Consider the following 14,907-nt stretch of genomic DNA (forward strand, 5'->3'; position numbering starts at 1 on the left):
CAAAGGTCGGAGGAAAGAGTCCCTTCAGGACAGTGCTTCTGCAGACAGGGGCAAAGCTGCCCTGCTCCCCACAGGGCACATGGGACACTGAGCACACCTGTGGGGTGTCCCTGGCTTGGCAAGATCAGGTCACATTTTGTTGTGATCCATGGCTTATCCCACCAGCACAGGACACATTGGGGTCTGCCTGTCCTGGCCAGTGTAGGCAGGTTGGGCAGCACAGGACACGATTCTGCCCAGTAGCAAACAGCCACCAAACCTCTTCAAGACTGCATCAGTGCCCAGGAACAGTTTGCATTGTATTCCATCTTTATTATAACATTAACAAGAACAGAAGTAGCAAAAGCAAGTCTTCTGTTAGGTACAAAAGATTTGCTGACAGTCTCATCCACATCCTCCAATATCCCATCCCTCTTATAGACTTTGCAGTTACTGCAGCTGCAACAGCATCTGCTGGCTTCCCACCATGCTCTTCCAAACCCTCCACCCTCCTGTAGATCCTAAAACCTCAAAAGCCCAGGGTCAGCCTTCCCACAGAGGATGCTCAGCTCTGGGGAGGCCACCAAGTCTGGACCCAAAACTGCCAGAAACCAAATCTGCTGGGAATGGGATAACCCACATATGTCTCCTCCTCAGAGAGATACTGCTGATGTGCAAGCCTGTTTTTTAGCAGCTAGCCCTAAAAAAAATGTGCAATGAATCACAAGGCTGACAATAAGGAATTTCGTTTTTTTGCAAAGAATGTGCAATGAAAAGAAGGAAAACTCCAGTGGGACCCTGATACTCTTTTCATGCCCTCACTGAACTCACTTTTCAGACACATCTATGTGAAAATCCCAAGTCAGGTGTCAAGTCCGTGGCAGTACAGGCAGTCCCTGTCCCTGTTGACTCCCGTGGGATTTCCGCAAGTGATACTCCTCACTGTGGGTAGTTGTGCCAGCTTCATCAAGCAGCTCAAAACCAGGTGACCTGTACTTTAAAGAAATGCCAGTGGCACCTTTTTTTTTCCACTACATTTTGTGGTTTTCTCCTGCATTGTCTGGGATTTTTAATTAAACTTCAACATTTTTATGAGAAATTATATCACAACCTGAACCTCACACATTTTTGGCCTGACATAATACAAAGACACAAGGAGACAACAGGCCATCACAAAAAAAAGCTTCGACTACATTTGTAAAATGTCTATTCACAGATAACACAGTGTTTTCCAGGATCAGGACTACAGGAAGATCTCTTCCAAAGAAGACAAGAGGGAAAATAAGCAGACATTTGCTTCCTACTTTGTGACAGAAGATGCTCCCAAAATGCAGTATCATTAAAACATCAAGATCCTTTGTCGTTCCCTCCGCTGGCTCAGCCGTGGGCACTCCTAACAGTTCTCAATGGACCAGCAAGGAGCCATGGGTGACACAGAGTTGTCCCCAGTTTTAAGTGACAGCACGACAGCAAGTGTCCTCATGGCACGCTCTCCATCACCCTCAAATCACCTCTATTTTACTATTCCCTTTACCCACCTTCCACCTGCACAAAGATGCAGAATCTCCTGAATCCTCAGGCATCTGCTGAAAAGCAAACTAAAGGCCACCTATCACCAGTGGAGCATGCTTGGAGGCGTCTTCAACCACTGCCATCATAACAGTCACCTCCTCCTAGACACGGTGCTCTTCCAACCTTAATGATTCTGCGGGATCTGTAGCCTGACACAGAACACCCCTAGACTTGGGGTTTGTGCCTCACAGATGCCAACATGTCCCTCTGCCCACCTGGAGATGTCATTCTGGGGGCTTGCACAGACACTCTCAGGAGTTTTGCTATTGTTGCAGGGCAAAAAAAACAACAAACCAAACCAAAACAAAACAAAAACACCCTTACGGAGCTGTTACACTAACCAGAGTGTATTCAATTCTTTTGTTTGTTTTAATTTATTCCCACATATCTAGGGCATTCCTCTGGCAGCGAGAGGTGCCGCCTGCAGGCTGGAGCCTTGAAGCAGCTCCACTGAGATCTGGTGGCCGCTGCTGTGGGGTTCCCATCCCTAGGACCCCAACGCCAGTGAAGATGCTGCCAGGCACCATCCACCTGCCTCTGTGCAGTCGGTTTGATGCCCAGAGATTTTGTCTGGTTTTTTTCCAGGGCTCAGTGTGTTGGTGGAATGAGCCCTGGCCCCACCGCAACCAGGACCAGGGCCGGGGCACAGGAACTCTCCTCTCTTAATCCTCCTGCCAGGGCTGCTCGGTTTAAAATGGTGTTTATTATCCATACCACAGCAGTACCGGGGGCAAGGGGAAACAGATTTAATTAATTAGAGATTGCAAAATCCTTAAGTAAAAGATGCTATGTAAATGCAAATTGTTATTATACATGCTTTGCACCAAAACATGTTTACCATAGTTAAATTCAACATTTAAATCCACAGCCAAACTCCCAGCAGAGTCAGGCTGTACATCATCAAAAGAGGCAGTTAATAGCCTGGGTCTTAGTGGGGTACAAGTGGCCTCGTTTGCTTTCTCAAATGCGCTTGTTCTTTTTTAATGGCAAGATAAGAATTCATAAAAATGGAAAAATTCAACAGTGTTTCTGTTAGACTCTGTCCTGTCATTAAAAATGACACTTTTGTTTTTCAGATTGGCTGCCTTTCCGCGGGAGTTTATGTGGCCTTTTTTCAAGTCTTTAACATGACAGGCCCTATTGGGAGTGACGAATAGATTATTGGAAAATGCATCTGCACTTTTATCTATTAAATGTAGAGGCTAAGCTGTAAATCTAGAATTATGCTGCATGAGAAGCCAGCCATCTACTAACGCCGATTTGCACTTCAGAACGGTCCCACAGAAATGAAAGTATAATTTGGTGATAATGTTTAAACACTGATCAACATTTCCACGTAGAGACAGAACATAATTGTCTCAGGAGAAGACTTCTTATTGTTGGTATGACAATTAGAAAACAAAAAAATTAACTAAGTATTTTTTCCAGAAGAAAATGCAACTTCAACAAAACCAAGCCTTTTCCTTACTTTCTCCAAAACCATGTCAGTTTCAGAGAAAAAGAAAAACAAACAAAAAAAAAGGAATTGTGAAAATATTACACGACTCTTATTTCAGGGAGTTGGAACGGAAAGTGCAAATTGTTCACTTTGAAACTATTTTTCATTCAAAAAAAAAAATCAGACATTTTTCAATTTGAAATCAAGATAGTTGAAATCCCTCCATTCAGCTAGTAAAAACACAGCCGTAAAACTGCCGCTAATCCGTATTTCAGTGCGCATCCGCTGGATGACAAGAACCTCCAGGACCTTCCCAAGGCCCTCCTTGCCCTCCGTGGGGCAGGTCCACCCCACCCAGGGCCTGGCTTAAGCCAAGGGTTCTGCTTCCCTCAGCAGTCACAGGAAAGAAACAGGCACCCTCTGAGGAGGATCCCTGATTTTACATCCAAAATCCAATGGGGTAAGTACTTCACGTCCAAAAAAGTCACCTTCTGCAGGTGCTTTCTCCTTCCCACCTGGACATCTCGCTACAGGGATGACCACCCGCTGACCCACTAAATTGTCAGAAATCAGAGAAAAGACTCCACTGCTGTGTCATTCTTAAAATGCAAAGTAGTAAACACATTTAAGGGACAAAAAGCGTTTCCTAATGAAGTCAGGTTCTTTCATTATGCTCAGCAAGACCTGGGTTTAGACCTGAATTCACAACAGTAAACAAACTACCACTGCAGAATCAACTGGATGGAAGATTTTGGGGGTGATTTTTTTTTTCACTAGAGTAATACAAAAACTAAAACTAACATGCCCTTTCCCCCACAGGAATCACCAGTGGCCAATTTCATACTGCATTTCCCAGAGTTAAGGCACTTTTTGGACTTCCCATCAGCGAAACATCGACCCTGTACTGCATTTCTGCACCTCTGAAATAACCGCTGCCTTCACCGCGACATTCAGGAGTGCAAGAAAGAGCGAAAAGTCCCACTTCACTACGTGTTCCTCAGAGGCATGTGCTGGGAGCTTTATTTTTGCTTCTAAGCTTCACATTACTGTTTCTGTCGGACACAAGAAGTACTTGTCTGTCTCCTACCATCATCGAAGATGGTGCACAGAAGGTAGATGAAACCAGGCTCAGGGCACACGAGAAGGACCCCTGCCCTGGCTCCTGTCAGTTCCAGGAGTTCAGTGGAGCTGGAGTAAGAGGAGAGGTTTATCAGTTAAGCTTCTGGTCTTCAGCTTGGCAAGAGTAAGGAGAAGGTGAAGCTCGGCAGGAGGAGATGACCCAATGTGCGACGAGCACTCCGTACCCAGCCAAGACACGGCAGAGATGGGTGGTGTTTCCTTTGAGGCCCATCCAGATCTTCAGCGAAGGATTGATCCCACCTTTGCCCATCTGCTGATTAAATGCCCTATCCAGACATGCACACCTCACCATACACCACTCCTGCAGCTTCTTACCGAGATCAAACTCTTGATTTCCACCATGTACCCCTAAGACACCCGATTTCCAAAGCCATAAAAAGAGACAGACTAGATGTCAAAGCTGCTTAGACAACCCTGATGTCCCCTCTCCTCCTGACACTCTCCCAGGCATTCCCAGAGGGACACTGCCCTCACAGTGTTCATCAGAGAGCTTCAGACAGGTCAAGAATCCAGAGAAAGCTTCTGAGAGTTCATGTCTTTGCTTGGTGGTTAGAGAGCCAGGGATGAGGAAGGATAGAAAAAAAAAAAGGAAAAAGGTAAGGGAAAAAAACAGCAAAAAAATGAATCCAAGCAAGGCAAAACATGTTTTTTTGCCCCTTAATGTTTTGTGGATCTAAAGAATCTTCTTTTAAACACATCTACAGAGCAAAATAGATGGAGAAGAAAGCTTCCTCACCCACCTACTCTGCTTTCAGGCACATTCCCGCCAGGGCAGACCCTCAGAAGGTACCAGTGGTCCCAGCCCCGTGGACTGCAGGCTGTCCCAGAGTCACCCTCGGTACGACCCCACCAAAGAGACAATGACACAGAGCTCCCACCTAGCAATATGGAAGTGCTGTGTCCACTACAGACACATGGAGTAGCTGAGGTTAGAAGGCAACTCTGGAGTTCATCAGCTCTTGCTCAGACCAAGGTCACCCAAAGCAGGCCACCCAGCACCATCTCAAATCATGTTCTGCACACCTCCAAGGACGGACACTCCACAGCCTCTCTGAGCAACCTGTGCCAGTGTTTGACCACACTCGTGGCAGAAAAGTGTCTTCTCATGTGTAAGAGGAGAGAGCTGCTCAGGGATGAGCCATTTTTGGCAAGGTTTTCAGTCCAGCTGCAGTGCCACCACCTCGTGTCTAGCTTCAGAAGTGACCAACATATCTGCCAGTGAACAAAACCTGGTGAAAGAGTGGTTCATGAACCGCAGTCATAGCACGATGGGATGAATGAGGAGGGATGGAGAGTCAGGAAACAGACTTCTCCTGCAAGAGAGAGCACTCCTATGGAAAAACATGCTGAGAGGACAGCTGAAGACTGCACGTCACAGCAAATGAGCAGTAAGAAAGAGCTCATCTTTTGGCATCCATTTATCATATTTCTGCATCTTTGTTTCCTAGCTGCAAAAATTTGACAAAATACACAGGAATGTGGGAGGTTAAACATGTCCCTGTTACCTGTGTCAGCCACAGACCGGTGCCATCCATGAAGAAATAACTACCTGGCACAACATCTAAGGTGTGGGATGCACCCACGCCATGGGAAGAGTCAAGATGATCTCCCTGGGAGGGCACGACTCTGCCGAGCCTGAGGTTCGGGATCAGCTGTGACTGGTGGCTGAGTCCAGCAAGGCAAGCCAGAGCAGGTGAAAGCCACTGAGAATGCCCCTCCTCCCCTTCAGATAACAAACCAACTTTGCACCTGGCTTCATCCTGCTGCTTCTCACCTTTCTGAAGGGCGTATGAAATAAGCAGGAAAGCCTTGGCTCTATGGTATCACCATCTCCAAGGGTGACTCCATGAAGGAGAACAAGAGCGAATGCTTCTTCTGAGATGTGACAAGGTTGAGCACAGAGGATGAAGAATAACCCATTTGCATTTGGTGGAGCCTCAGTTTCTCGCTGCATGGGAGCTGGAGATTAAAATGGCTTATCTGTAGAATATTACAATTAACGGTGAAATTGCTTAAAAAATTACAATGAACCAAAACTTGTTTTGTCTTATGAGTGACACTGTCCAGCATGAGCAGCTCGACTTACTGAAGCCTTGGGCCCAGACTGTGGACTTGTACCCAAGTACTGATGAGCTTACGATGAAGAAACGTCCAGAAACCAATGCTAAGTGAGAAAAAGAAGATCAACTGTACCCTCTAGTTAAGAAAAGAACGCCCACTTGGAGACAGAGAAGGGCTCCAGTGAGGAAGGAGCAGACCCCACACCCAAATACTACTATTGGACCGAACCGCCGTGTGAGGGGAGGTGAGCTGGGATTGTGATGGTGGAATCGCCGGGGGATTTCTGTCTTCTGGGTCCATCTCGGGGGGTCCCATCTCGAGCTGGAATAACCCAACTCTGTGGCAGAACCTGGAGTCTGAGCTCTTCTTTACAGTCGGGGCTGAGCCTGAATCCAGCGGCATCGAGACTCCTCTCCCTGAGGAAGCTCAGAGAGCAAGGGGGTCCAGCCAGACCCTCGCCACTCAGCAGGAGGGTCTTCCCGGGCTCTTCTGGAACAGCGCGCATGTTGGCTGCGAAACGCTCTGCAGCCTGCCCACCAGAACTGCTGCAAGGGGCCATGGTCTCCAGGCTGGAGCCCTGCGAGTGCCGTGGCAGCAACGAGGAAGAGAAGGCAAAAAAAGGGTGACAAGGACATCCCAGCACATGAGGAGACCAGGCTCCCCCACTCCAGCATCTGCTGGTGGAACAGGCCTGAAGCCCAGAGCCAACAGCTTGCTCTGAGCGTCTCCTCTTAACGGAGCGACACAGAGCCTATGTCAGACCCCACTGAAGCCCAACATGCTTCTCCAGCTGTCGAGTGAGGCCAGCCGATGGCCACCCCAGCTCCGCTAAAGCAACATTTGGTCTCCTCATTCCTAAAGGTCTTTTCGAGCCTGAAGAACCGTGCGATTCTGAGGCAGACAGACTCAGCAGCCAGGACGGCCACCGAGCTGCCAATGCACCCGTGCACTTCAGAGCCATGCCAAGGCACCGGTTCGGCACGACTCTGTCCTCTCCAAGCGAGACACGCCAGGCCGAAACCAGCGAGCCAGAGCGGGGAGGATGCATCTGCAGGTAATTAGTGACAATCACAGGCTCCTTGGAAACCGCTGATACAGCAGCAATGAGCTGGGCACGTGTCACTGGCTTGTAAATGGAGAGAGCACTTACGGACCGTGGCAGCAAGCAGTAAGGGCAGAGTGGTTTTTTTTCAAACTTAATATATAACGCGGCATAAAAATCACAGAGAGAAACCAAGCGGTTCTCCAGTCAGAGGTCTGGCTGGTGGCCCATATCACAAGGGGGCTGGTGGATGAAGCAGTGCTGAGAACTGTCACTAGATTTTTGCTCAGACGTATTCCAGCAGCAAGTACGGGTAAGAACAGCGATGCCATTTAATCCTCAAGAAATATCCTGAATGTTTTTGATCTACCAATTTGCTAAGAAATAGAAGTCTTCCACCTACCAATGGCTGCACAGAGAATCTTTTGCATCCCAACACTCAACACCGCTTTGCCACCCACACCCGGCAACAAGAACACTGTGATTGTAATTCACTTCAGGCCTCCATTCTCAGCTCTATTTGCACTAAATTCTTTTATGATCTGTCTTGCAGACTTAAGACTGATAACATGGACCAGACTTAGGTCTCTTCACATTTGGCAGACCACAAAGTCTCCACACTTTTTCATAAAAACTGCTTAAGATTGAACAGCAGATATCAGCTATCAAAAGGACATGAGTGTTCTCAGCTCAAACTCCATCTCCTATTTCACATTCTTTGTCCCCATAAATGTGGCCTTTTGTCCCGATGTTGCTGACGGCAATCTCTGTTGTGCCATCACACGTCTGCAGTCCCGCTTTACACACACCGGAACTCTCCTGGTAAAACAGCATTTCCACCACCAGATTCTTCTGGATGCCACCACCCATTTGCCAGTATTTTAAGCCATTCTTGGTGTCAAGAGAGTTGTTAAACTGTTACAGAAGTGTCTACAATCAGAAAATTCACCTCAGAAGTGAGGTCAGCCTCTCAAGCCATTAGCACTACCGGGTACAGGCTGTGGACTTTTGTAGAGCCTTATCCAGCCACCCCTCCCTTGTACTGCTGAAAACACATAACTGAAAAAAGCCCACATGAAAAAACATGAAAAACATACGACACTTGAAAAACATGACAGAAACAGGTCATCCCCCAAGGCTTTCAGTCTCCTGCTCTCTGTTTGTATGGACGCATCACACGACAGACTTTCTGGAACGAGTGGGAAGACTCAAAATAGGGTGAAGAAATCAAAAACAACCCAACTTTCTATATCCCATGAAAGACTGGAGTTCAGGTCGGCCACTCCTCCTGCAGCAAGGAGCAGTTCACAGATCTGTAGGGCTTGGGCTCTTCCCTGCCAGACAAGGTACCAAGGTCCAGGACCTGCTCTGGCAGGACTTCTCTGGTGAGCCAGTTCCCGACTGACACAACGTGGCTGGCACCAAGCTAACCTTCTACCAGGCGTTGTCCACCGTTTCTACCACCTAAACCCAAACACCCATTCCATCTCCAGCTTAGTAACCCTAAACCACTGAATTTTGGTCAGACCACGAGTGACAAAGTAGCTTCCAGAAGGCAGAGCACGTGAGGTGTAAGCAAACGTCTGCCAGACACTGCGCTCATGACCACCACTGTGTACCCCTGCCACGTTCCTTCTGATTTTCAGTGATACCTACTACAGATGAAAGGCCAGCAGTAATAAGTAGCTTTTGGTTACAAGTGAAAAAAGGTTCAATAAATGCATCTCCTTTCCTGAATCTGGCTGAGCTGGAAAGTCTCAGGGCAAGGAGCGCAGCTCAGGGCACCAGCAGCGCTAAGGGCATTGAGAAAGGAAAAGGGAGGGCAACAGACAGACAGTCTTCTAAAAAAGTGTATCAGAAGGCATAGTTTTTAAAAGCATTTTGCTAGGCTTGCGTAAATCTAGGTTTTATGAATGCAGGTGTTAGAAAACTCTACAGCAATATCAAATTAAAGATAAAAATACCTACTGCCTTGTAAAATGTGTTCTGTCACAGTTCTCACCCTGTTACATTTAAGACCAACGGCAGTGATTTTTTCCTAGGCTTGCTACTCATAAAGCCAGCTCCACGTTTTTGATGAGAACTAGTAAATTTAACATTTAAGACTTTTGCCCAAGTGTAGATAATGCCACAGGAGAACTCACGCAGGATCTGTCATGAGCTCCACAGTATCACTTCTGCAGGCAGTTTTGCTCATGCAAACACGGTCATCTCACCAAAACCTCAGGTCATAGTGACACACGAGAAGTGTTTTTACCAGTGGAGCAAGCTCTGCTGAAGCATCAAACCAAACAACAGGTTTTGGCTGAACCTGACATTGACCAGGTGCAGCTCTCAGACAGTTTCTTAGAAGAAGACAGAAGCGAGGACGTACCCAGCTTCTCCGTCATCTTCTTGCCTTTGTAACTTTCTCCACTTGATAACACAGCTCAGTAACTTCTCTCTGTTTTCCTCCCCTTCACAACTGGTGTCCCGCCCTCTCCATCATCTGGATGCTCCTGTTGGGGAAAGCCCTGGGCAGGGACACCCAGAGCAACCGGGACACAGCTGGGCTGGACTGTCAGCTGAGCACCAAAGCCTCTAGCTCAGCACCAGCCCTGTCCTGGGGGGCACAGACCAGGACAGGCAAGAGACAGACACCTGTGAGATGGACAAAGGGCAACAGGACACTCGTGATATGCCATTACAGCCTGGCTCTTCTGCAATGAGCAGCACCAAGCTTCAAAGAAAGATGCAGGGAGCTCTGCAGCAAACAGTTACAGAACAATTTGCCTTAGGAGACATTTCTCTTTAACTTTCATGGGCTGTACACGTAGCTTACACCTCCAAACATGATGGTTCATATTCTTTTTTTTACATTCATAGAATGACAGAATTATTCAGGTTGGAAAAGACCCCTGGGATCATCAAGTCCAACCATGAACCCTACTCTGCAAAGCTCCCCTGTAAACCATCTCCCCAATACCACACCTCAATGACCTTTAAACACTTCCAGGGATGGGGACTCCACCACCTCCCTGGGCAGCTTGTGCCAATCTCTGACCACGCTTGCCGGCAAAAATATTTTCCTACTCTCCAGTCTAACTCTCCCCTGTTGCAGTTTGAAGCCGTTCCCTCCTGTTCTATCGCTCATTACCCATGAGAAGAGACCAGCACCAACCTCTCTACAATGTCCTTCCAGTAGTTGCAGAGAGTGATGAAGTCTCCTCTCAGCCTCCTCTTCTACAAACTCAACAGCCCCAGCTCCTTCAACAGCTCTTCCTAAGATTTTTTCTCCAGGCCCTTGCCCAGCTTCGTTGCTCTCCTCTGCACTCTCTCCAGCACCTTGAGATCTCTCTTGGATTGAGCTGCCCAAAACTGGATTCCTTCTCTTCTATGGTTCTACACATATATCTATATCTGTGCTCTATCTCCCTACCTTTTATAAGCCACACGTGCAGAAATTCCTCCTTCTGTCCATCCATCCATCCATCCATCCATCCCTCCCTCCCTCCCTCCCTCCCTAGACAACCCTCTTACCAATAAGTCTACCACTCAAACCACCCACCCAGCAGGTAAGGGTTATTTCAAGAAGTCTCTCCCCTCCCACTTTGAAGTAATCATGGATTTATTTACACTTCACGTAGATGATTTCTTTCAAATACTCCTAAAGTTTTAGCAAAAAGAGACAAATACTGATGTCATATTGGGTTAAAACGATCTTGTAACAACACTAATTTTCAAATCTGCTCTCCCGCTAGATGAGACTGTAGCGCTTTCTAGAGACCATAACACAATACTAGAAACAACACTACCTTCCCTTTTAGCAACAAAATACACAAGTAAAAGAAATCATTGGCAAAAAGGAGAAAATAAAATGCTGGAATCTGCACAGGCTAGACACAAGGACAGAGGTAACACACAGAGGTAACATGCATGTGAAACACAGAGCCTTAGATTTTAAAATCCCTTTTTTCTGTTTTCCACAAATCCTTTGGGACACAATTTCGTCATTTCCTTACCATCTGGGCAGTCATCTCCCACACAATGCGTTTAGTCCCAAATAGCTACGCGACCAAAGCATTTATTAGACTGTAGCTGTTCCTTAACTCTCACCCTATGTCTGATAAATAAATGCATTCCCTGAACAAATGACCTCTGCTTTTCATTCAAATGCTCAGCCTCAGTGCACAACTACAATTCCAGAAGCAGTATAAAACAGAAGCATTTGCAGGAATCAAAAGCATCCAAAATTCGGACTGGTTTGAATTGCTATAAAAAAACCCTCCAACCAAACGTGCCAGGTGCCCTCATGAAAAATTAGCAGCAAAGCCCAAAAGCAGAGTCAAGCATTTTGCTTTTGGGTCACATGTTGGTACTCAGGGTGCAGGTTTGGGATGGAGGGACATATCCCTTCCAGGACAAGAGGGACGGATGTAGGCTCTGATTCAGACAAGCCATGCACATGACTTTTAGCAGAGCTGCTACGAAACCACACTTAAAAAGAGAGTTTTTGAGCAAGCGACTCCGCATCTGACACATCCTCTTAGTAAAGAGCATCACCCTGCAATGTGCACCCACGCATTTCACAACTCTTGTCGAGTTTGGAAAATTGCTTACCCGTGACGATAGGATAGGACTGAGGTCCAGGAACGCTCGCTCCCAAATCTGCAGAAGTAGGGCTGGTTATGTTGGCCTTCATGTCATCTAACCCACCAGCTAATGATGCCATGGCTGAGTATTCAGTTGCCTGGAAAAAAGAAACAAAAGGTGTTTTAGCCATAATAAATTTACTGTTCAAGAGTTTTTGCCTGTATGACAAAAAGCAGATGCAATAGAGAACTCAAAAATCCTTCATTCAGTCACTTTTGAAGGCAACACTTATTTACACAGGGATGTTCAGCATTTAAAATGCCTGGTAGACAGGTCTGTGCTTATCACTGATGTTCTCAGAGAACACCAGAATGGGCTTTCTTTATAAAACCAAAGCCAAGCTCATCAATATGTAGCAAGGCTTGCTTCAAAGAATGAATTTTGTAGAGTACCCGGGGCTCTAGTTGCTCACTGCAAGTTACTTGTTTGTCAGAGTAAAACATCTATGCCAGTTGACCCAAAGTCCCCTTATTTCAGCAGCATGCTTCAAAAGACGTGCACTAACGGGGTGCTCTGTTGCCTCCTCTTTCTTGGGAATACTGCATTTCTTCATCACCTCACAAGAAATAAAGTGCAGGTAAATAAAAGTGTTTGCCTAACAGATGGTTTTGTGGGCAATTATTTCTAAAGCAGATTTAAAAATAAATCACCTGACTGCTGTAAGGACACTCTCTCATCACGTGGGAATTGTTCCATCTCATTAGCCAAAGCTATGGTAAGGGAGCACAGGTCCTCAGAAATCAGATTGTTTCTGTCCTCTAACCCTGGAGAAGTCCACACAGCTACAGCAATCTACAGCAGGTGAGGCCAACCAATATATCCAGAAGGACTTCCATATACACAGCAGAAAGCTTATCTTCCAATTCCCTTTTTCCATGATTTCTTATCGTCACGATCATTCCCACAAAACCAAGAAGTTTCCTTTTGAAGTTCCCCCTTCCCTGTTGCTATTTGCACTTCTAAGTTCTAATCCCTTATCCGTGAGATTGTAATCATGCCCGTAACAACCAGAGGATGACAACTTCAGGTAAAAAAAAGCAATAGGAACAGATAAACTGAAGAACAACGCCTCTGGGGCTGATCACAGAATTACAGAGTTGTTCAGGCTGGAAAAGATCTCTGATCACGCTCTGTTTCTGCAGACTAAGTCAATGCAGAAGCTGTGCAGAGATGAAGCAACACAGGGGAACCCAGGTCCCTGTGATTTTTTGAGAGAACAAATAAAGAAGTTAACCCATTTTTTCCCGTTTTTTTTTTGGGGGAAACAAAAGCTGATTCGAGTGAACCCTTCTTTCTCCCTCCTGCCAGCTTCTCGGAAGCATCTGAGAACCCAGCACACGCTCTGGTATTTGCCACAAGCTCAGCACTTTGGGTCAGATTTATCTGTTTGTGTCTCCACTGCTCAGCTCTCGCTCACATGCAAGTTAATTTTCTGCATTAACGCGTCCATTTCTGCTGAGGATGCAATCTGCACGAGGCACGAGTACACCCTGTCACCTTGAAGGACTCCCCTGAATGGATCCTCCACACAAAACCCTTGCCGGTGAGGGTGTCAGAAACATGGATGAGCTGCTGGACACCCCATCCTTTCCCCCAGCCCACGCACCAGCGCTACAGCATCTGCTGGACCAACGGCTCCTCAGACGTGACGTCTCTCCTACGCTCCTCCCAGACTTTTGTGTTAAACTTGTTTTGTTTCTCAGCTCTTTCGGCTTATTCCTCCTCTGACATCCTTCATGCCCTCACATTTCCCTTGCCTTCACCCACGCAGCCCTTCATCCAGCACCACTACCTCAAAGACGCGCACACCTACAGCCACGGTGCGGGCAGCCGTGGAACATCCCTCTTCTGAGAAGGACACCAGCAAAGGTCCCAGCCTTCCTCTTTCCTACAAGTGCAACCAAAACCCCTTCTGCTCATCCCATGCCCTACTGAGGCACATTCTCTAGCCTCCCCATGCTACCACGTGCAAAACCTCCCTGCCACAACCACCTCCCCCCCATAATAGGTCCGCACACACACGGCGGCACCGCTGGGTCTTCCACTCCCCAAAGCCCTAATCTGACACAACAACAGTATGTCTGCAAAGAGACACCCAGGGGAGCTGGCGTGGGATGGGGCAGCAGAGGAGAATACCATCCCTGTATGCTGTCATTGCGTATTTCTGGTGCCTGGAGAAGAGCACAAACTGCTCCCTGGGGAAGGACACCGTACCTCACCTCTGACAACCTACGAAAGCCAAAACCGCACTGTATCCAGACTAGGAAATCTCTTTGCGTCCTCTTGCGGCACCCGGGCCCGCTGCTTCCCATGGGCAGAGACATGGCATCCAGCCTACAGAGCAGGAGCTGGCTGCTTGTAGCTCAGGAGGAAGCATTTGCTTGTGCCAGGTCACATGCAGAGCTGGGACAGGGAGGGGCACATCCAAACCCCACGGCTTAAATTGGCATTTGGGGCTGCCACTCCTCACAAACCCGACACAGACCAGCACGAGCCCCTGCCTGCAAACCCAGACACCTGAGCCCGGCACAGGCATCAAAACACAGCTTGGTTCCCTCGTGGGGTCCGAGGGACTGGGAGGAAGCAGGACCAGGGCTCTATTCTCAACCGTAACGAGCTGGAGGCATCACATCAACAAACCACAAGCTTGACCCTTCAGGCTTGGAGGGATGGAGCAGTTTCAGTGTGAGAAGCAAACAGCTACTGGGGTGTGGCTCACCCCATGGGGGCACTATGGTGGTTCCCCATGCTCATTCATGTCACACCAACCGCAGCGAGATGGAGCATAGCCCCAAACTGCGGAGCGACGGCCTCTGTAGGTTGCCGCAGACAGGAGCTGTGCTGCTCTTGCAGTGGCCCAGCGGCTCTTCCCAGTGGTAAGAACGGAGAAATTTTTTGTGATTTTCCTGTTTCCCTGCCCACCAAGTGTGCCCATATCCCTCCTCAGAGCCACCAAGCAGTCGTACAGACCATGCACCGACCAGGCACCAACCAGGCACTGAGCACGCACCAGCCACCGAGCGAGCCCAGGCTGAGGGGCAGC

General features: G+C 47.7%; 1 protein-coding gene across 1 annotated transcript in view; it reads right to left on the minus strand.

Moving 5' to 3' along the window:
* Positions 1–14,365, minus strand: part of LOC104271642 (paired box protein Pax-5-like) — a gene marked incomplete at its 5' end in the record, with an annotated part of 56,434 nt that extends 42,069 nt beyond the window's left edge. The window contains 2 exon segments of the mRNA XM_009866371.1: positions 11,832–11,961; positions 14,295–14,365. Coding sequence (XP_009864673.1) covers positions 11,832–11,961; positions 14,295–14,365 — 201 coding nt within the window.
* Positions 14,366–14,907: the final 542 nt, after the last annotated feature.

This window comes from Apaloderma vittatum, unplaced genomic scaffold (genome assembly GCF_000703405.1).
Source record: "Apaloderma vittatum isolate BGI_N311 unplaced genomic scaffold, ASM70340v1 scaffold12420, whole genome shotgun sequence".
Taxonomy (NCBI): Eukaryota; Metazoa; Chordata; class Aves; order Trogoniformes; family Trogonidae; genus Apaloderma; species Apaloderma vittatum.